Consider the following 23350-nt stretch of genomic DNA (forward strand, 5'->3'; position numbering starts at 1 on the left):
TCACCAAACTAGCTAAAGGACAATATAGGAATAAAATGGAATCATATTACAGAGGCTCCGACGCCCTACGGTACATTATGGATTACAAAACGAAGACCCAGCCGTGATCTGCCCAAAGATGCCTCTCTACCAGACAAATTCAATGTATTTTATGCACGCTTTGATAATAACATTGTTTTGGGTATGAGGGCCGCCACAGACCCAGAAGATTGGGTGATCTCTCTCTCTGATGCCGATGTGAGGAAAGTCTTTAATCAGGTGAACACCCTCAAGGCCCGATGGTATTCCACGGTGCTTTGCCAGAGAATGCGCAGAACAGCTGGCAGGCATATTTACCATAATTTCAACCTCCTGGTGTCACAGTCCACACATTTTAAGATGACCACCATCATTCCTGTTCCCAAGAACTCTAAGGCTTCATGCCACAATGACTACCGCCCTGTAGCACATGAAGTGCTTTGAGAGGCTGGTTATGGTACACATCAACTCCATCATCCTAGACACCATAGACCCACTCCAATTTTCATACTGCCCCAACAGATGTATAGACGACGCAATCTCAATTGCTCTCCACACTGCCCTCACCCACCTAGAATAGATGAATACAGCTCAGTGTTTAACACCATTGTCCCCTCCACGCTATTCACCAAGCTTAGGACACTGGAACTGAACACCACTCTCTGCAACTGGATCCTCGACTTCCCGACGAGCCGACCACGCTGACCCTCAACACGGGGGCCCCACAGGGGTGTGTGCTTAGTCCCCTCCTGTACTCCCTGTTGACCCATAACTGCGTGGCCATGCGCAACTCCAACACCATCATCAAGTTTGCTGATGACACAACAGTGGTAGGTCTGATCACCGGCAACGATGAGACAGCCTACAGGTAGGAGGTTGGTGACCTGGCAGTGTGGTGCCGGAACAACAACCTCTCCCTCACCGTCAGTAAGACCAAGGTGTTGATCATGGACTACAGGAAATGGTGAGGGTTGAGCACGCCCCCATCCACAGGGCTGCAGTGAAGTGGGTCGAGAGCTTCAAAGTTTGTTGGTGTCCAAATCACTAAAGACTTCTTCACGCACAGTCAGATCTTGGAGTAGACAGATCTTGGTAACAGGTCTGTCCAGTTCTCCTGTTCTAGTTTTCAGTCTCACAGACCGGACCAGACCCTTCTTGTCAGGGTAGGATTCCAACACCTTTCCCATCAGCCACATACCTCTTGGAGCAGTAGGATCCATGATGACTAGTTTTCCCACGGAAAAACATTTCTTATGTTTGTTCCACTTCTGTCTTTCTTGTAACAATGGTAGGTACTCTTTCACCCATCGTTTCCAGTATAGATTACCCAGGTACTGAACTTGTCTCCACCTCCTTCTGGTGTAGAGATCACAGTCTTGAAACAGTCTAGGAGCAAGAAGTGGTTTTCCCCTTCAAAAGCAGTAAGTGGTTTGGAGTGTGTGCATCCAAATCATTTGGATCATCTGAGGGTTTTCTGATGGGACAGTCAATTAGAATTTCCGCTGCTTCACACAAAATGGTATGAATTTAGTATAGCACTTTCCTCACAAGATGAATAAGATGCTCCCACATTCCACATGATGCGAACCAGCAAATCTGTCATCTTCTGTTCACCAACCTTCTGTCTTGTCTTTGGCTATGCCGGATTAAGTGATAAGATATGCTATTCTATAAAATCCTTTCTCTGTAATTAATATTACCTGATTGAGCTAATCGTGTAAATGTAATTAACTAGAAAGTCGGGGCACCACGAAAGAGTGTTTATAGAGCTGTTGTCTTCCAAATAAACTCTGAAAGACCTAGTCATATTTTACATCAATAGCAGTCAATATTAATCGTTACCTTATTTCAGTCTCATCTGAAAGTTGTCTTCACCCTGGCTAACAAGTTGAATCAGCAATACAAAATTGGGTTTAATTATTTATTTACTAAATACCTAACTAATCACACAGAATTACATATACACAGAATGCAAATTATGTCAAACAAATGTTCCTGGTGGACAGAGCCGACATGACGGCTGGTTACACAAAGGAAAGGGGGTTGGGTTTGAGTGAAAGAGCGGGAAGACTGAGGAAAAAAGGGAGATGCTGTGCTATTGTAAATACAGTATCTTATGCATTCTAAATTAGCACCCATTTGGAAAAGGAAAATGCAATAAATATTTACTCTGAGCTGCGCTTCGGTAGGTTGGTCGAAGATGCTGGCGGTGAACGGCTACGACACTGCACCTTGGTCTCCTTCTTCAACCCACGAGAGTCGTTACAGCTCTAACCTTTATGAAAACCAAATTCTCTCATTTGGAAGCTAAAATTACATTTAATATTTACACAAATAGTTTCATATTCAAACATTTAAATTGCACAACAATTCTATGTGAATCTGATAACTGCAATGTGTAGACTTTCCCAGATACAGTTTATGTCATCCTGTCATCAGTCATAATGTCTCAGATGACAACCGAACTGACAACATATTCATTAAGTACCAACGCATATTTTCAACTGGTTCTATTAGCGAAATATGGTTCCGTTCCCCCCACTTGTTTGATGTTCCCAGACTCTCTATGTTTAACAAAGGCTATTCAAGAGTCCTTCAGTTGAGTCAAAGAGAGAGGGAAGGGAGAAAGGTATTTATGGGAGGTTCATAAATCTTACCCACAGGCCAACGACATGACACTTCCCTTGATGACAGTGACAGACCACACAATCAGAAATAACTTTTCTGGAGGCAGAGTTGGAACTTGTGATCCAATACATCTTTAGAAGTGTAGATAACGTAACATGTGGTTCCTTCCAGAATCTCCCAGCAGCTTGTGAATGTGCTGTAAGATAAGTTTTGGTACATGTTGATGTTTTGACAATATAACTGGGTGCTTCACCTCTTCAGGCATGGCCATCTTACTGAGTCTGCCTCCTACCCTTAACAAGCCATCTTCCAGCATAGTTTGAAGATGTCAGTTTCCTTTTATACCACATGTTCAGTTTTCCAATGCAGATATTTCAGCAGGGAATCGTTCCCTCTGACTGAAACAAATGATTGAGGTTTCAGCCCTTGAGAGATATGTAGTCAAAAGTTAACCACTGAATGCAGCTCTGACCTCCTTCTCAGTTCCTACTTCCACTGACTGTACTTGGGAGTCATCCGCAGAGGCCAGTATTTCTTTACTCTTCTGAGCTATAGAAGAGCATCTCTGAGTTTAAAAGACTTTGCAATGACTCCAATTAGAAAAGTAGATGCACTCTCAGAGTCCTTCACAACAACAAAGTTCACCGTCAGGTCACGTTTTTCTCTGGATCACCTGATGAGATTGGAGTGGGATCCAAGAACAGCTTTGGCCATTCTTCCTTTGACTTCAAGAGAAAGTCTGGGCCCTCTATTCATCTTTTACAAGCCAAAAAGCTGTCAGCCAACAAACCTCTAGAGGCCTCATCAGCAGGATTCTCCTTGATGCTGATATATCTCCACTGAGAGACTTCTGTGGCTTCTCTTATGGCTGCTACTTGGTTTGCCACGAAAGGTGTGAAATTGTCTCTTCTCACTTTCATTGTACTTCAATATTGTCTTGCCGTTCGCCCAAAAACTTGACTGCCCCAGTTGAAGTGACAACCCTTTCCTCAACATTCTATCAACTCTAACTGCCAACACAGCGGCCATGAGCTCAAGCCTAGGAATGGTAGTCTGCTTCAAGGGAGCAACTCTCGCTTTTCCCAGCATGAATAAAATATGTACTTGTTTCTTGTTTACCAGCATTAAGATACAGTTCCATAACCATACTTACTGGCATCTGAAAAGTGATGCAATTCTGCATGCTCTGGCTTTTCAAAGTCTTCGGACTTGAAGCACCTTTTCACCTTGAGTTCTGCCACTTTCCCTAAATGCGACATCCATTCTTGCCATTGCTGTGAGATAGATTGGTGTATGTTGTTATCCCAGCTGATGTTCCTGCTACACAACTCCTATAGCAACAGTTGGAGAAAGAGTAAACTGAGATAGAAAGCCCAAGCTGTCATATATTGAGCTGACCACCGACAAGACTCCACATCTTGTATGTCTTGGGCGTTTAAACAAGAGGTCTTGAATTGGAACGTGTCAGTCTCAACACACCAGTGCAATCCCAGAGCCCTTTCCACTAGTAAGTCATCTTTATGCAAACACAGCTCTCTGGTCGCTTTGGATCTTCTTTCCTCGGGAATAGATAGCAGTAAGATCCTTTACCATCTGCATGGCTTCTTCTGAAGGTAGGGATTTCAGACAATCATCCACAAATAAATTATAAAGCACAGTATCAAACACATCCGTCGCAAAGAGAGTCCTGCTGTCCTCCACTGATGCACCAGCATCCTGTTCTCCACTGGGTCCTGTGTAACATTTCCATCAGGCCACCACAAAAAACGTAGAAAGTCTCCGACACTTTCACTTGGTGGAACATGGCTTGTATGTCTGCCATTAAAGCGACAGGTTCCTCTCTAAACCTCGTCAGGACTCCAAGGAGAGTATTTGTGGCGGTCTGAACCTTGTAGCAGTTGGCTGTTCATAGATGTTCTGCTGAAAACTGACCCAAAGTCAAACACCACTCTCAAGCTTTTCTTTTTGGGTGGTACACACCATGATGTGGAATTCTTACCATTGTTGTGGTTAAACTGATGATCTGGCACGACCTCAGCATACCCTTTGTCAATAACATCAGTTAGAGAAGCTGTATGTTCTTCGTGATACTTCTCAACTTTCTCTTCAAACTCGGCACACAAACTCAGCACCCAGGGTCAATGTCCTGCTCAAGGGCATGTTGACCGATCTACCACCAGGCCAAAAAAAGTGAACCCGAACCCTTCAAGATCCACCCCCACAGTTCCCCAATAGCTGTCCCTCAACCATTTGAGTCCTCTCCCACATCCCCCCTCCCCCAGGAATAAAAATAAAAATAAAAAATACTATTAATTCCATTCCCCACCCCCAAGAACCCACCCAATGCACCAACAACCAAGAGAATGAACTAAAGAGAAAAAAGGAAAGACAGAAGAAAACAACAAACTACAAAGCAACATTTTATTTTTTAAATAATACATCTTAGACAAAGGAAATCAAGGACAACTAAAATCATAACAGCAATACCAACTGTATATGTTTGTGTGCATGTCTGGCACTATTACATGTATGTGTGTGTTCTTGTATGTGCTTATTTGAATGAGAGTGTGTGTATATGCATATGTACAAACACCTGCATGGCATCAGCTTCAGGCAAACCGGCATTAGTTATAAAAAACACAGCCACTTAGTGTCATGCAAATGTACTTTTTATTATGCTTTATTTTGACCTTTTTTAAACTTTTGTTAAACTTTTATTTTTGACCATCACTCTATCTCCCACACAGCAATTCCACTCCCACTTGTCTCCAATTCCACATACCAACCCTCAGCTTCCCTCAGCCCATCCCATCTATCTCTGCTGGCCACCCACTTCGGGTTTCTACGCAACACATAGCTTTCAACTATGCTGTGATGTTTAACGTACAATTTCTATCTAATCGAATAGAATCCACAGATTGCGAGTTGAAGATAAATACTTTTACTAAGAGTATTAGTATATTAGTAATTGACTGACCCGGTCTCTCCAGATCTCCTAACAGTACTATTTCTAGGGTCAACTTTAGATCAATGCTATGCATTTTCAGCCATTCCTGAACCTGAGACCAGAAACAGGCTACCTGAGGAATATACCAAAATAAATGGTCTATTGATTCTGTATCCTCAAAATCTGCAGAGCTTCAATGAATTTATACCCCAAATATTCAACATTTTGTTGGTGGCAAGAATTCTTTATAATAATTTTAGCTGAAAAGCACAAAGTCTTGAATCTCTCGTTGTTTTATTTATCAACTCGTACACTGTCACAAGAATTTTCAATCCCAATAATGATAACAATCACTATAGCTTTGACCAATTCCCTCTAGGTTGTAAAGCTAGGGTTAATAAGAATTAGGCAAAGCCTCAGATTCTGCAAAAGGTTCATTGTAGTTTATTCATGAGAGCTCTAAAAATCATATAATGCCCATAGCCTTTTATATAACTCCTACAAGCACCTACATGTCTACAAGCGCATCTGTTCATTCCTGGGTGGAGGAACTTTATCTCCTGTTCCCTACCTCCTCCTGCTGCCACCTACCTCCTCCGTTTTTGGGGTAATGCTGTAATCAATTGGTTGTACTCTTGGATTGAGCAGACCTTTCTGTACAATTCTGATAACTCCATGAAGGACATAACTCTACCATTCCAATTTAGAATATAATTTAAGAACAAAATACCCTTTTCAAACATCTTTCCCATAAATACAGGTATTTTATCAACCAGCACATTTGAGTTCAGCCATAAAATTTGTTGTAATATTTGTTCTATCTTTTCAGGGGGATGAAATTGAAATTGTAGCCAGCTCTGCAATGCTTGTTTGAAAAAGAGAGATACTTTGAAAAAAGTATAATTTTCAATTAATCGAAAATGAGACATGGCAAAGGCAAAAAGGCCGTCTTTAAACAATTGATGAGCGTTTCTTAGTAATCTCCTTGAGAACCAAAGTTCAAATAAAACTTTTGAATGAGTGAAGCTTTTAGAGAGAGGTTTAGTGCTTTAATATTTAATCATCTCAACCCACCCAATTACTAATTCATTATATAGATAGGCATGTTTTAATTTGTCTGGTTTAGCATCCCAGATAAAGCAAAATATTTTTGCTCATGATTTTGAAAAACAAATCATCAGGAGTAGGCAGTGCCATAAGTAAGTAAGTGAGTAAACTGAGATATGACTAAGGAGTTAATCAGGGCAATTTTTCCATAAATAGACAGGTATCTACCTCTCCATGGTTGTAGGATCTTATCTATTTTTTACAAGTTTTCTATTGAAATTCATTGTGGAGAGCTTATTTATATCCTTTGTGATATGAATACAGAGTATGTTTACTTCACCATCAGCCCATTTTATAGGTAAACTGCAGGGTAATGTAAAAGTTGTATTTTATAAGGATCCAATACGTAATATTGTACACTTATCATAATTAGGTTTTAGTCCAGAGAGTACCGAAAAGTTATCTAGATCTTCAATGAGACATTGCAGGGATCTAGCTTGCGGACTTAATATAAAACTTGAGTCATCGGCATACATGGACACCTTTGTTTTTAAGCCTTGGATTTCTAATCCTCTAATGTTGTCATTGGATCTGACTTTAATAGCTAGCATTTCGATGGCCATAGCAAATAGATATGGTGACAGCGGACACCCGTGTTTAACTCCTCTTGACAATTTAAAACTCTGAGAAGTAGCCGTTATTTACTATTTTACACATGGGGTTGCTATACATAATTTTTTACCAATTTTATAAGAGAATTACAGAAATTGAAAAAATCCAGGCATTTATAAATAAAATCCAGTCTTTATCAAATGCCTTTTCAAAATCTGCTATAAATACCATTTCTGGCTTCTTATATGTTTCATGATGTTCTATTATTTCTAGTAGTTGTCGTATATTATCTCCAATGTATAGTCCATGTAAAAAAAAACGTCTGATCAGGATGAACAATACTTGGTAAAACCCTTTTAATTCTGAATGCTCTGCATTTTGCTAGTAGTTTTGCATCACAACATTGAAGTGTAAGGGGCCTCCAGTTTTTTAGATAGACTGGGTCTTTATATTTGTCATCTGTGTCTTGTTTTAATAATAGAGAAATCAGACCTTCCTGCTGAATACCTGACCAACTACCATTTCTATAGGAGTAGTTAAAACAATGGAGCTTTTAGTATATAAAAAATACTCTTTATGTACATTTGTTAATTTTCCATGTTTTATAATATTTGGAAAGAATTCATTACCATAATCCTTATTCAGTGGGAAAGGATGAGACGGTAAAGAGGCAGTAAACATCTGCCTAAAATAATTCGCTTCCTCTTTTAAAATATCTTTCAGAGAATCATAGATGACTGTCTTCAGTAACGAGTTTCTGCAAATTCTTTTTGTTAGCGTTCCTGTATTGGAGATTGAGGAAGAATTTTGTGCATTTTTCTCCATATTCCATCCAGTTTGCTTCATTTTTGTAATAGATTATATTAGAATAAGTTCCTCAAGTTCTTTTTGTTTTCCCTCTAACTTACTTTGTATCTCTGTAGAATCGTTTTTATTGCTATCTACCTGTATTATTAGTTCATGGATTTCCCTTCTTAGTCTTGTCTCTGTAGCCAGAAACTGCTTTTTTATTGATGAATATTGAATTGAATGACCCCTGAAGGTACATTTAAAGGTATCCCAAACAATAAGGGGATTTGCTGAACCTATATTATACTGGAAAAATTCAGTTACTGTACTTAAAAAAAAAAAAAAAAAAAAAAAAAAAAAAAGTAGGAGCGTGGATCAGAAAACCAATCAGTATCTAGCGTGACCACCATTTGCCTCATGCTGCACAGCACATTTCCTTCCCATAGAGTTGATCAGGCTGTTGATTGTGACCTGTGGAATGTTGTCCCACTCTTCAATGGCTGTGCGAAGTTGGATATTGGCGGGAACTGGAACACGCTGTTGTACACATCAGTTCAGAGCATCCCAAACTTGCTCAATGGGTGATGTCTAGTGAGTATGCAGGCCATGGAAGAACTACCGTTCAAAAGTTTGGGGTCACTTAGAAATGTCCTTTAAAATAACATAAAATTGATCAGAAATACAGTGTAGACAATTAAATAGTACCCACAAAACACCAGTCTCAACGTCAACAGTGAAGAGGTGACTCCAGGATGCTGGCCTTCTAGGCAGAGTTCCTCTGTCCAGTGTCTGTGTTCTTTTTCCCATCTATATCTTTTATTTTTATTGGCCAGTCTGAGATATGGCTTTTTTCTTTGCAACTGCCTCGAAGGCCAGCATGCCGGAGTTGCCTCTTCACTGTTGAAGTTGAGACTGGTGTTTTGCGGGTACTATTTAATGAAGCTGTCAGTTGAGGACTTGTGGGGCATCTGTTTCTCACACTAGACACTCTAATGTACTTGTCCTCTTGCTCAGTTGTGCACCGGGGCCTCCCACTCATCTTTCTATTCTGGTTAGCGCCAGTGTGTGCTGTTCTGTGAAGGGAGTAGTACACAGTGTTGTACGAGATCTTCAGTTTCTTGGCAATTTCTCGCATGGAATAGCCTTAATTTCTCAGAACCAGAATAGACTGATGAGTTTCAGAAGAAAGGTCTTTGTTTCTAGCTGTTTTGAGCCTGTAATCGAACCCACAAATGTTTGATGCTCCAGATACTCAACAAGTCTAAAGAAGGCCAGTTTTATTGCCTCTTTAATCAGAACAACAGTTTTCAGCTGTGCTAACATAATTGCAAAAGGGTTTTCTAATGATCAATTAGCCTTTTAAAATTATAAACTTGGATTAGTTAACACAACGTGCCATTGGATCACAGGAGTGATGGTTGCTGATAGGCCTCTGTACGCCTATGTAGATATTCCATAAATATAAATCTGCCGTTTCCAGCTACAGTAGTCATTTACAACATTAACAATGCCTACACTGTATTTCTTATCAATTTGTGTTATATAAATGTACAAAAATTATGCTTTTCTTTCAAAAACAAGGACATTTCTCAGTGACCTCAAACTTTTGAACGGTAGTATATATATTTTTTATATATAAATATATACATATTCACAGCTGTAACAATGATATATGTCCATTGGGGAGTGTGGGCAGGGTAAATGTTTGTGGGGAGGGGACAGGAAGTCCGGGGGGCAGGAGGGGGACACGGAGAGCAGGTTGCTGCCTAGTGGCTATTCAGCAGCCTGATAGTCTGGGGGTAGAAACTATTGGCCAATGTGACAATTTTTGCCATGATACTCGTATACTGCTCACGTCTGAGTGACTGAAGCGGGGAAAACAGGCCATGGCTCAGGTTGCTAAGGTCCTTGATGATCTTCTTGGCCTTCTTGCTACACCTGGTGTTGTACGTGTCCTGGAGGGCAGGCAGTGAGCACCCAATGTTCGGCTGAGCGTACCACCCTCTGTAGAGCCTTGCGGTCAGAGGCAGTGGAGTTGCCGTACCAGGCCGTGATGCAGCCCGACAGTATGCTCTCGATGGTGCTCCTGTAGAACACTGTGAGGGCCCTTGGGGACTGGTCAAATTTCTTCAGCCTCCTGAGGTGGAAGAGTCGCTGCCGTGCCTTCTTCACAACAGTGTTCGTGTGCTTTGACCATTTCAGCTCATCAGATATGTGTACGACAAGGAACTTGACATTTTTTGACTCTCTCTATGGTGGCCCTGTTGATGAGGGTGGGGACGTGCCCAACCTGGTTCCTCCTGAAGTCCACAATCCTCTCCTTTCTTTTCTGACATTGAGGGAGATGTTGTTTACCTGGCACTGCACCATCAGAGTGCCTACCTCCTCTCTGTAGGCCGTCTCGTCGTTATTGGTAATCAGGCTTACTACTGTCTGGTCGTCAGCGATCTTAATAATGGAGTTGGAACTGTGTGAGGCCACGCAGTCTGGGGTATACAGGGAGTACAGGAGGAGACTGAGTACGCATCCTTATGGGGACCCGTGTTGAGGATCAGTGTGGAGGAGGTAGTGTTGCCTACCTTCACCACCTGGGGGCGGCCCATCAGGAAGTACAGGACCCAGTTGCATAGGGAGGAGTTCAGTCCCAGGATCGTGAGTGTAACGATGTGAGCTGTGAGTCTGGAAGCGAGTTCAGGGAGTGAGTGTTTTTAATAAATAAACTCAAAATAAAACAAAACAAGAAACACAAACAACGCACAGACTTAACGCTGGAATAGAAACAATAACACCTGGGGAAGGAACCAAAGGGAGTGTCATATATAGAGAAGGAAATCAGGGAGGTGATGTGTGCGCCATAACGAGCTGCCTGGTGACCTAGAGGCCGGAGAGGGAGCCCACGTGACAGTGAGCTTTGTGATGAGCTTATTGAAGGCCAAGCTGTAGTCGATGAACAGCATCCTCACATATCAAAGTGTAGGCTATCATTTTCCTCACATAAAGTGTAGGCTATCATTGTCCTCCACTCGACTAAAGATGGATTTACTTCATATTTTGCAGACAAACTTTGTGTCTATTGTAATGGGCTTAGTCGTTTATTTAATTTACCATTATTAAACCATTACTATTTATAAACATAGAGCCATTAAATGCACTATCCAGTGAAATAATATGGGGCTAAAAAACTATGTCTAGAATTATTATCAGATTAAAAGTGGGCTGAAGAGTGATATAACAAGGTGCAGACAGGCTATTTCGTGTTGATTTTACTTTTCATACGTTTATGTTTGTCTATATAGGCCTACTCGTTTTATGTGTGTAGAGGGTGTTTCTAATGATGGCTTTGTTTGGCATTTTGAAGATGAAGATATTTTGAAGATGATCGTAACTAGTTACCACAGCCACAAAGTCCCCCGCATATTTAATTTAATTTAACCACACCGTGTGTAACCTTATATCTAACCCTAACCTTAAATTAAGATCAAAAATACGTTTTTTTTCATGAATTATTAAGATATAGCACATTTTCTGACTGTGGTATCTAGGCGAATTCGTGTGCCTAGGAAGGACACACACAATGGTAGCCAACGTTGTGGTCCATGGGCGCTCGCGCCCGTGACGCAGGCACAGAGAAAGACCTTCGCAGCAGTACAGGAGCATCTTCAGCACCATTGCAGTTCTCATCTAGCTGAAACGCGAGGAAAAGCTTGAGATAATCGACAAGGCTTGTTTTGAGGTAAGATGAATACCATTCATGCATATAAGATTCAAATTATTGGATATATTTAGTTTGATTAGATTTATTTGCGTCTGTGTTTTTCACAGCCGGTGTGTTTGTCTTGATACGGAGCCTAGAAAGATGGAGATGCTCTGAAACACTGTTCCATGAACTCTCACGGGGCATATTTTTTTTTTTTGCGCCCATTTTATAATATAAGCGTAAACATAAGACGTCAGCGCATTGTTATTAGATCAAATTAATAGTTGCATATGCCATGTGTATATTCCTCCTCCAGCATCTTTCTCATTGTTTGCCAACGGGGCGTTTTTTTCCTCGTTGGCTGAGTACACGCCCTCTGCTACGCACAAGTCACGAATTGACACATTTTCTCATATAGGCTTGTCAAGAGCTCTGTTATCATACACGTTGTTGGGCGATGTGATATGCACATTTGCATTATTGCTCATTGCAACACTAATATGTTGTTTTTATTTATCGTTAATAACTCAAAAATACAGCTCTGGCCTATTGTTTTTGTCATTAGTGTGACCCAGCCAAATGATCAAATGCTATTCATTCCATTACAGTAGGGATTGAGTAAAATATCAAAATCTGTCAAGTTTTTCGCACCATTTTCTTTTTCTCCTATTATGCTATCTGAATGTATTTGCCTCCAAAAAATGTATACATCTGGTTGACTCATATGAGCACTATTGCATGAGACTTAGTTGTATACAGTACTAATTTAATTAAACAAATAATGTGCTCATGCTAATTATACATCACGTCTATACCAGGGAAAATGCTGTCTGTGACTGAGACATCATTCATGAAACACACTACTGTCAGATCAGGGGTAGGAACTAGGAGGAGCCGGTCAACTCGGAGGAGACGATGATGGCTGCCTTTACTGGACTCTGTTAGCAGTATAGTCATAATAGGTGACAGGTACTGCACTGCACAGGTATAGTTATCTGCTAGTCATTGGACGCTATATCATGGATACCCTTTATTTCAACATAATCCTTTTGGGATGTCAGGCAATGTGTTTTATCACCCATTCTGCAGTGGCTATTGATTCAGCAGCAAATGGTGGGAAGCGGTAAAGAAAGTCTATAATTAAAGGAAGAAATAAAAAGACATGTAGGAGCTTGTAGGTAAGGTGACAAACTGTACGGGGACAGTTGCTCCCAAATCACCCAGGCCGTGATCTATCTTGGCTGTGTCACACCCTGACCTTTGTGTTCTTTGTTTCCGCGTCTGTGTTTGTCGCCACACTGTTTCGGTTTGTTCACGTTTATTGTTTTTGTATTCATAGTGTTTATGTTTTTTAAATAAACAACCATGGACACTTACCACGCCGCATCTTGGTCCGATCCTTGCTACACCTCCTCTTCTGACGAAGAGGAGGAAAACCTTTACAGAATCACCCACCAACCAAGGACCAAGCGGCGTGGTAACAGGCAGCAGCAGGAGAGGCAGCAGCAGCAGCAATGTCAGGATTCCTGGACATGGGATGACGTTTTGGATGGCAAGGGTTGCTACACATGGGAGGAGATCCTGGCTGGTAGGGATCGCCTACCATGGGAACAGGATGGAGGCAGCGAGGAGAGCAGAGGCAGCCGGAGAGAGGAGCCAACGATACGAGGGAACGCAACTGGCAAGGAAGCCCGAGAGGCAGTCCCAAAAATGTATTGGGGGGTGGCACACAGAGAGTGTGGCTAAGCCAGGTAGGAGACCTGTGCCAACTTCCTGTGCTTACCGGAGAGCGAGCGGGATCGGGCAGGCACTGTGTTATGCTGTGGAGCGCACAGTGTCTCCAGTGCGGGTGCATAGCCCGGTGCGGTACATTCCAGCTCCTCGTATCGGCCGGGCTAGAGTCGGCATCGAGCCAGGTAAGGTTGGCCAGGCTCGGTGCTTCACGAGCTCCAGTGCACCTGCACGGTCCGGTCTATCCAGTGCCACCTACACGCACCAGCCCTCCGGTGGCAGCCCCCCGCACCAGGCTTCCTGTGCGTGTCCAGAGCCCAGTACTCCCTGTTCCTCCTCCCCGCACTCGCCCTGAGGTGCGTGTCCTCGGCCCAGTACCACCAGTGCCGGCACCACCCACCAGGCCTACAGTGCGCCTCGCCTGTCCAGAGCTGCTAGAGTCTCCCGCCTGTCCAGAGCTGCTAGAGTCTCCCGCCTGTCCAGAGCTGCTAGAGTCTCCCGCCTGTCCAGAGCTGCTAGAGTCTCCCGCCTGTCCAGAGCTGCTAGAGTCTCCCGCCTGTCCAGAGCTGCTAGAGTCTCCCGCCTGTCCAGAGCTGCTAGAGTCTCCCGCCTGTCCAGAGCTGCTAGAGTCTCCCGCCTGTCCAGAGCTGCTAGAGTCTCCCGCCTGTCCAGAGCTGCTAGAGTCTCCCGCCTGTCCAGAGCTGCTAGAGTCTCCCGCCTGTCCAGAGCTGCTAGAGTCTCTCGCCTGTCCTGAGCCGCCAGAGCTGCCAGTCTGCAAGGAGCCGCCAGAGCCGCCAGTCTGCAAGGAGCCGCCAGGATCCGCCAGAGCCGCCATTCAGCCAGGATCTGCCAGAGCCGCCATTCAGCCAGGATCCGCCAGAGCTGTCAGTCAGCCAGGATCCGGCAGAGCCGGCAGTCAGCCAGGAGCTGCCAGAGCCGTCAGTCAGCCAGATGCTGCCAGAGCCGTCAACCAGCCTGAGCTATCTCTCGGTCCTGAGCTATCTCTCGGTCCTGAGCTACCTCTCGGTCCTGAGCTACCCCTCGGTCCTGAGCTACCCCTCAGTCCTGAGCTGCCCCTCAGTCCTAAGCTGCCCCTCAGTCCGGAGCTGCCCCTCAGTCCAGAGGAGTTTGTTTAGTCCAGTGGGGCCCTTTAGTAGGGTTGCCAGTCCTAGGTTGGCGGCGAGGGTCGCCGTTCCTAGGAGGCCACAAAAACGGACTAAGACTATGGTGGAGTGGGGTCCACGTCCCGCGCCAGAGCCGCCACCGTGGACAGACACCCACCCAGACCCTCCCCTATGGGTTTAGGTGTGCGGCCGGGAGTTCGCACCTTTGGGGGGGGGGGGGGGGTACTGTCACACCCTGACCTTAGTGTTCTTTGTTTCCGTGTCTGTGTTTGTTGCCACACGGTACTGTTTTCGGTTTGTTCACGTTTATTGTTTTTGTATTCATAGTGTTCAGTTTATGTTTTTTAAATAAACAACCATGGACACTTACCACGCCGCATCTTGGTCCGATCCTTGCTACAAGGTTACAGGCTGTGTATCCATCTTATGTATCCATATCCAAACACGACTAGGAATCGCCCTCAATATGATGCAACTGAAGGCAACAGGCAACTCGTAGAGTGAGTATCAGGAGGGTGGTATCTGCCTGAGTGCGGGTTGTTCATTTGGCTTTGAGTACATGTCTGTATAACAGAAGAATAGGTCTCTGTTAATGTAGTTTCTCTACGCTTAATGAATACAGCACAGACCAATATATGGCCTCTGTTTTGCCTCACTGTTTGAACCCATAGTGCTTGGGACAATGAGTTGGTAGACTGATACAGTAGCACAGTTGCGCAACAGGATAAGGCTTTTACTGATTGTGTGATTAGCCCTCTCTCTCTCTCTCTTTCTCCCCTCTCTCTGGACTTTTTTCAAAATCCAAAAGGCTTAGCAGAGGCATGGGTGGACAATTTAGTCCGTGTATTAGATTACTTGGCAGATGAATCATTTTACATGGGGTGTGCTCACTGTGCAGTCAGACTTTGGAGGAAGAAACCCTTGGACTTGACTAAAAAGACCCAGTGAATAATTTCCACTATCATAGACTTTGTTCCCATTTCAATGTTGGGATAAATAGTGGTTATTGGTTCTGTTCTAATGGGGTGTTTATTAACACATATACATAACTTATTTTCTGACCCTAGATGAGAGTGTGAACATTTATTTTAGGATGGAAATCTAGTCAGGTCTATGAATGTTATAGGCCAAAGGGTCCATTGTGTTGTATACAAAATTGCATTAGCATTGGTATACTGATACTATAGGGCTTTTACATAGATGTTTTACAGTTTGTTCAGCAGCACTTTAGAAATTAGTGCTGCAATGTCCAACATATACTGTACAGTACACGCATCCCTGATTTCTTATAGGACGGATGTGCGAGATATGCTGCTGCATATAATATTTGGAAAATATAGCTCAGCCCATTAGCTATTTCCAGTTCAATGATGGACATTAAGAGTTATCATAAGCATGCACTGAAATGGTACAATAAATTAGCCTGCCTGTTAGTCTGCCTGCTCCCTGAATCTCCTCATCTCTTGTCAGTAAGTGCAGTTATCAGTGAGTCACTAGTGACCGTCTCTCACAGGCCCTAGAGCCAAACATAGAGCCTGTCTGCTCTGGGAGGGGCATCTGCAAGGCATAGACTTGCCAGAGTAGAGAGACTGTCATGGGAACAAGACTCTTATAAGCAACTACTTCATGTGACTCTTGGCTGAGTCACAGACGTATGACAACTGTTCAGAGAAACCTGCGATAGAGCTGTTTGTTTTGAAGCGCCACTCAAGAAATGTTTGTCATCTTTTCCAGGCCTGGCAACATCTAGCAGAATGACTAAAGAGCAGACTGCCGAGGTGGAGGAGGAGGCCCAGCCTGCCTCTGAGTACCAGAGCCCAGTTCATGAGCCCCGGAAGAGGCCCATGGTCCACCCATCTGCACAGGCCCCCCTCCCCAAAGACTATGGTGGGTCCTAGGTCTCAGGCTCCAGGGCCCGTATTCACAGGAAGTGTCTCATAGTAGGAGTGCTTTTTATTTCATTTATTTTTATTTATTTATTATTTTATTTGAATTTTACCCCCTTTTTCTCCCGAATTTCGTGGTATCCAATTGTTAGTAGCTACTATCTTGTCTACGATTATATTGACAGGGGTGACCTGATCCTAGATCAGCACCTTGGGATGTTTTGTGAATACAGGCCCAGGCCCTTTGTTAATGCACCCTACCCAACACTGCTTTATCTGTAACAGTGGATTTTGGGCTCTGGGACGTGTGATACTGTAGCCTCGATCCACAAAGAGCCTTTCACCAAGCACAGACCACTGCCTGGTCAAAACAACCTCTGCAGATTCATAGAAACATAATTAACATATTTAATGAAATGTATATTATCATAAATAAGTGAACAAGGACTTTTATAGCATGTTATTGATTGTTTTAGTAGATGGATCTTGGCTTTGGGGCTGTTATATGCAAACAGTATGATACTGCCGGACTTATTCCACTCTATGCCAATGAATGTAAGTGTTTTCTGCAGGCTAGTGTGATGTAAAGCTTTTCATTTCAGTTTGCCCACAAGCTTCAATGCATCTATTATGATGGTGTGTTATAAAAACAAAATAAGAATGATTGTGTTATTTCAGTGCAACCTTTCCACTTTGATAGGGTTTCAAACTACCTCGTGCTGCTTATAGAAACAGTGCTTTCAGACAGGACAGAACGATTGGATGTTCAACAGAGAGAACTCCATAAGTAATTAAATAGAGCGCACTAAGAGGCCTACTGAAAAATACAACCCAAAATACAAATGACATTTTTACAAGATAAAAATATGTATGATATTTAATGTCACACATTCAGAATGAGTCAATATGCTGTCTGGACAAGAACGAAGAATAGCAAGAGAGGCACATTTCATACTGATTTCATGAGCAGGGTAATAATCTTGTTGGCATTTTCCTTACCATTCCAGTCTTCACATTCTTTGACCCAAATGATCCTGCGTGTCTGGAGATCCTGCTGGATCCGCGCACCACCATCCCAGAGCTTTTCGCCATCATCCGTCAGTGGGTCCCACAGGTCCAGCACAAGATCGACCTCATCGGAAACGAGGTGAGTTACTGCCAGTAAGGACTTTCAGCAGACTACAGGCCTGACTACAGCTCACACAACACTGGCAGAAACATACAGATATATGTAGAAATCTGTAGGCCTAGAATAGGGATGGGCAACTTTGATTGGGTGGGGGCAACAAGAAATCTGAACTCTTCATGTGGGGCGCAGTGGCTCACGGGTCTGCGTTCCCGCGTTCATACCCACACATGCTGGCCCTAGCCTTTTGGGGGCCTTAAGCAAAAATCTGTAGTTGGGGCCTACCTCCTGAGCGAAACATTTTGCTTCTTGACAGCAGAAAGGAACCTTTTCAGTACATTTCTTGCAATTCTATACATTTTACCATGGGGCGTAGAGAAAATATTGCAGTTACAAAGCAAGTTTGCTGCAATTCTACACATTTTGCCATGGGGCGGATAGAAAAATGTGCAGTTTTACAGCAAATGTCCTGCAATTCTACACATTGTGCCATGAGGTAGAGAGAAATGTTTGCAGTTTTTAGTATGATATCTGAGTGAGAGTGACTAAGAGAATCAGTGGGGGCCTCACAGTCGGTAATTCGGCTATGATTACTACAAGTTTACATAGCTGTTTAGACAAATTTACCAATCTAAAAAATGTTAGCTGACATGGGATAATTGAGTGACTGTCCGACTGATATCTCAGGAGAAAGACTTCTGATGCACAACCAAATTTGCACCTTGTGTATTGTAATATTCTAACTCTCAACAACAAGATGAGATCCTGACTGGGTTCCTAAAAGTTCTGAGTTTTTTTGTGGAAATTGATCCGCGAGCCTACAAAAGTGGCAGGACACAAGTTGCCCATCCCTGGCCTAAACGTATCAGTATTGGTATCAAATCTTCTGAATGTTCCAAAGTTGAATTTGGCATCCCACAAGGCTCAGTGCTTGGAACCAAATACTTTTCTTCTTTATTTCTACTGTGTATATAACAGTCAGATACAGTATATTACTGCATAGTGCACCAAAGATACAGGTCTCCAACCAAAATACAATACACACAGGAAACAAAATACAGTGATACAGTCATTAGTTGAAGAGAACATGGAACGGGAGGCTTTGGGTTCAGTTGGAGGCATGACTTACAACCCGTTGGGTTACCTTAGCAAAATTGAGGCTCTACTAGTGTGCTTAAAAAAAAACACCTTACTATAAGGTCATATAAGGTGTAGTTTATGTTTCAGTTGATTCCCTTTATTTTGCTGTTGCTTAGATGAAAGTGCACATCTTTAGCTCAGGACCAACCATTACTGCAGTGTGAGTAGTGGTAATGTGACCGTGGGAGCGGGAACTCTCATAACCCTGAAGAGGAAGAGTGATGAGGGTGGGTTGTGAATCAACATAAAGTATGCATACTTCAAGTTTCAGATTAATTTCTTAATCCCGCTCTACTGTCTTGGAGAGAGGGAAGATATGCCCCATAAAAACACATGTACACACACACACACACACACACACGTATCCACACATACAAATACACACTCTTAGTTAACTCAGTTTCCTCTTATTGATGCAGTTTTAGTGTTAGGACGGTATGTTAGGACTGATCGTAAAGTCAGCCTCAGTTCCTGGGTGTCCCCCAGAACGCCGTGATGGCTGTGATTGATGGCTGAGATAATAGGTCCTTTCCATTACCCATACAGGCTCTGCACTAAGACAGACTCTAAATCAGACCAGGCTGTCAGATATGGGCAAAGAACCACGTCGCTGCACTGTCAGTAAACAACCTCAGCCCTCTGGCAAATTTTACAGTATTTTTATTAACAGAGATGCATTGACTTATCTACAAAAGGCTGTGTGGGTGTAGGCTTTTGCTCCAATCAAAGTTTTAACGCACCTGATTTAACCTAAAAAAGTCCTAAATTAAGTTGAATCAGATGTGTAAGGCTAGCTTCGTGTTAGCACTGCAGCTACGGAGATTCATCTTATAGAATCCATGTTGAATCATGAAAGTCTGCATGGTGGTGTCATCGTTAAGCCTCAGGAGAGGACCTGTCTGATAATATCATGTTCATTCAGTTGGACTACATGTCTCTGTATGAAAAGGCATAATGTCAGGGCTTGAGGAGAGTGTGCTCATTTCGTCTCTCTTGATTGACACTGGTGGATAATGAACTGTCCCGAGATAGTTGCTAGTCTTGTTCGGGAATCCGGATGGGTCCTTTTTCACTTGTCACTCGGCACCCGTCACTGCTGTCTGCTGGCACCAGAGGAAAGAGCTAATTAACTGGAGTTTCACTGCTTCTTCAATCTACACCATTGGGAATATGGCTTTGCATTACACTCAGCAAGACATTGATGGAGGTTATTCGACATTGTAAAGGCTGCTATGAATAGTTTTCTATTAACTCCTATTTGTACTATTTTCAGTGTACCAAGCACAAGCTTAGCTATTCAGCTGAAACAGCGTAGTAAATGAATGTCACTTCCGGTAACGACTGCCATCGTTTCAATATTTGTGTCCCTCAAATGTTTTACCTATCCAAAATGGATGCCAGTTCCTCATGTTGATGTATGCTACTCAGCAATGATAGCCTCTGATGAAATTGCAATGCAGTGAAAATAAATGTAGTGCTTAATTCATGACTCAGCAGAATCTCATGACTCCCCATCATTAGACTTCACAGACATGTGTCGTCTGTGCGAATTGGGTGTGAATGGCTCATCCTGCTAATGTGGCTACGATAAGCAGAGGAAGCATCTCTCAGAGAGATGAGAGGCTATAGCCCTATAGTCTGTATGTGTGGTGTTTTCAGTGTTTCATAGTGTTTAAAAAGGCATATGATACTATTGTTCTCTCTGCCTTTCCCCTAGCATCTCTCTCCCTCTCTCAGTTCACTGAACAGTTCTTGTCTCCTTTTACAGATCTTGAAGCGTGGTTGCCATGTCAATGACCGTGATGGACTGACAGACATGACCTTGCTCCACTACAGTTGCAAAGCCGGAGCCCATGGTGTTGGTGAGACTCTCAAACCTTGAACTGATTGTTCATTTCAAGTGTCTGATTTCTCAATAAAGCTTTCATAAAATAAAGTGTTTTTAGCTTAAGATTCAATGTAGTTTCCTACCAGTTTTGTCCATCTTGTGACCCCATCCAGGTGACCCTGCCGCTGCCCTCAGGCTGTCCAATCAGCTCATTTCCCTGGGGGCAGACGTCAGTCTCCGCAGCCGCTGGACCAACATGAACGCCGTGCACTATGCTGCATACTTCGACGTGCCAGAGCTGATTCGCATTCTCCTCAAGGCCTCCAAGCCTAGAGGTGAGTAGCATCAACACAACCCATGTAGTCTACCTAGCCAACTAACAACATAGTCAGTCTTGTCAGTTCTGGCATGCTCCTGTATGTCTGTGTTCCTCCTAACCCTCCCTAGACTTCCAATCAGAACTAACACTCCATCAAGCCTATACCAGCCTTGACCCAAGGCCATTTCATTAACTCCTACATTGATTCTCATTGCTCCTCCACACTGACCATTGATTGGGGCCATTTCGTCTCATTGTTATTCTCCTGTCTACGGACCATGTGGCTCAAACACCACACGAGACTCCTAAGAGAAGAAGTTGGTAACGCTTTCAGAAACTCCTAAGAGAAGAAATTGGTTACGCTTTCAGAATAAAACAAAGATAATAGCTGTCTTTGGAAATCGAATTCAGATTGATTTGATCTGAACCTGGTTGTACTGTCTCTGTAGTACTGAATTCCACCTGCAGTGACTTCCACCATGGCACAGCCCTGCACATTGCTGCCTCCAACCTGTGTCTGGGATCAGTCCAGTGTCTACTAGAGCATGGAGCCAACCCCACTGTCAGGGTAAGAGCACTATTGACTGTCTAGACCTCTGTTTAGTAGGTTTCTTTCTCATGGTAACTAACTACAGACATACAGTTGAATTCTGAAGTTTACATACACCTTAGTCAAATACAGTTAACCTCAGTTTTTCACAATTCCTGACATTTAATCCTCGTAGAAATTCCCTGTCTTAGGTCAGTTAGGATAACCACTATTTTAAGAATGTGAAATGTCAGAATAATAGTAGAGAGAATGATTTATTTCAGCTTTTATTTCTTTAATCACATTCCCAGTGGGTCAGAAGTTTATATACACTCAATTAGTATTTGGTAGCATTGCCTTTAAATTGTTTAAACTTGGGTCAAACGTTTAGGTTGCCTTCCACAAGCTTTCCACAATAAGTTGGGTGAATTTTGGCCCATTCCTCCTGACAAAGCAGGTGTAACTGAGTTAGGTTTGTAGGCCTCCTTGTGTAACGGATGTGAAACGCCTAGCTTAGTTAGCGGTGCGCGCTAAATAGCGTTTCAATCGGTGACATCACTTGCTCTGAGACCTTGAAGTAGTAGTTCCCCTTGCTCTGCAAGGGCCTCGGCTTTTGTGGAGCGATGGGTAACGATGCTTCGTGGGTGACTGTTGTTGATGTGTGCAGAGGGTCCCTGGTTCGCGCCCGGGTATGGGCGAGGGGACGGTCTAAAGTTATACTGTTACACTTGCTCGCACACGCTTTTTCAGTTCTGCCCACAAATTTTCGATAGGATTGAGGTCAGGGCTTTGCGATGGGCACACCAATACCCTGACGTTGTTGTCCTTAAGCCATTTTGCTACAACTTTGGAAGTATGCTTGAGGTCATTGTACATTTAGAAGACCCATTTGTGACCAAGCTTTAACTTCCTGACTGATGTCTTGAGATGTTGCTCCAATATACAGTATCCACAATTTTCCTTCCTCATGACGCTATCTATTTTGTGAAATGCACCAGTCCCTCCTGCAGCAAAGAACCCCCACTTCATGATGCTGCCACCCTCGTGCTTCACGGTTGGGATGGTGTTCTTCGGCTTGCAAGCGTCCCCTTTTTTCCTCCAAACATAACGATGGTCATTATGGCCAAACAGTTCTATTTTTGTTTCAGCAGACCAGAGGACATTTCTCCAAAAGTACAATCTTTGTCCCCATGTGCAGTTGCAAAGCGTAGTCTGGCTTTTTATGGCGGTTTTGGAGCAGCGGCTTCTTCCTTGCTGAGCGGCCTTTCAGGTTATGTCGATATAGGACTGGATGTAGATACTTCTGTACCCATTTCCTCCAGCATCTTCACAAGGTCCTTTGCTGTTGTTCTGGGATTGATTTGCACTTTTTGCACCAAAGTACGTTCATCTCTAGGAGACAGAACGCATCTGCTTGCTGAGCGGTATGACGGCTGTGTGGTCCCATGGTGTTTATACTTGCGTACTATTGCTTGTTCAGATGAACGTAGTACCTTCAGGTATTTGGAAATTCCTCCCAAGGATGAACCAGACTTGTGGAGGTCTACAAATGTTTTTCTGGGGTCTGGGCTGATTGCATGACATCATGGGAAAATCACAGAGGCACTGAGTTTGAAGGTATGCCTTTAAATACATACACATGTACACCTCCAATTGACTCAAATGATGTCAATTAGTCAATCAGAAGCAACTTAAGCCATCACATAATTTTCTGGAATTTTCCAAGTTGTTTAAAGGCACAGTCAACTTAGTGTTGTTACGTACGCCACTAGGAAGAGGGAATGCAACACCCTGCTACAACTCAACTCCCCGTGGAGCAAAAGAGTTATGAGACTTTAGGTGCGAGTAAGGATGACGAAGGCAGAGAATTTACTGTTTACTGGGAATTTATTCCGTCAAACTGTAATTCAGGAAAAGGGGCTGAACGGA

At 43.2% G+C, this 23350-nt stretch overlaps 1 protein-coding gene across 3 annotated transcripts in view; it reads left to right on the forward strand.

Moving 5' to 3' along the window:
* Window positions 1–23350, forward strand: part of LOC109905473 (CAP-Gly domain-containing linker protein 3) — a 39474-nt gene that overhangs the window by 2664 nt on the left and 13460 nt on the right. Inside the window, exons 1-6 of one of the 3 annotated variants that reach the window (XM_031790503.1) lie at window positions 11571–11774; window positions 16328–16480; window positions 17487–17626; window positions 20514–20607; window positions 20747–20908; window positions 21342–21460. In XM_031790503.1, the coding sequence (XP_031646363.1) occupies window positions 16348–16480; window positions 17487–17626; window positions 20514–20607; window positions 20747–20908; window positions 21342–21460 (648 nt within the window). In that variant the 5' untranslated portion in view covers window positions 11571–11774; window positions 16328–16347. Of the gene's footprint in view, window positions 1–11570; window positions 11775–16327; window positions 16481–17486; window positions 17627–20513; window positions 20608–20746; window positions 20909–21341; window positions 21461–23350 lie in introns of those variants that run through there. The other 2 variants (XM_031790504.1, XM_020502864.2) reach the window with 2 other exon arrangements.

This window comes from Oncorhynchus kisutch, linkage group LG15 (assembly GCF_002021735.2).
Source record: "Oncorhynchus kisutch isolate 150728-3 linkage group LG15, Okis_V2, whole genome shotgun sequence".
Lineage (NCBI taxonomy): Eukaryota > Metazoa > Chordata > Actinopteri > Salmoniformes > Salmonidae > Oncorhynchus > Oncorhynchus kisutch.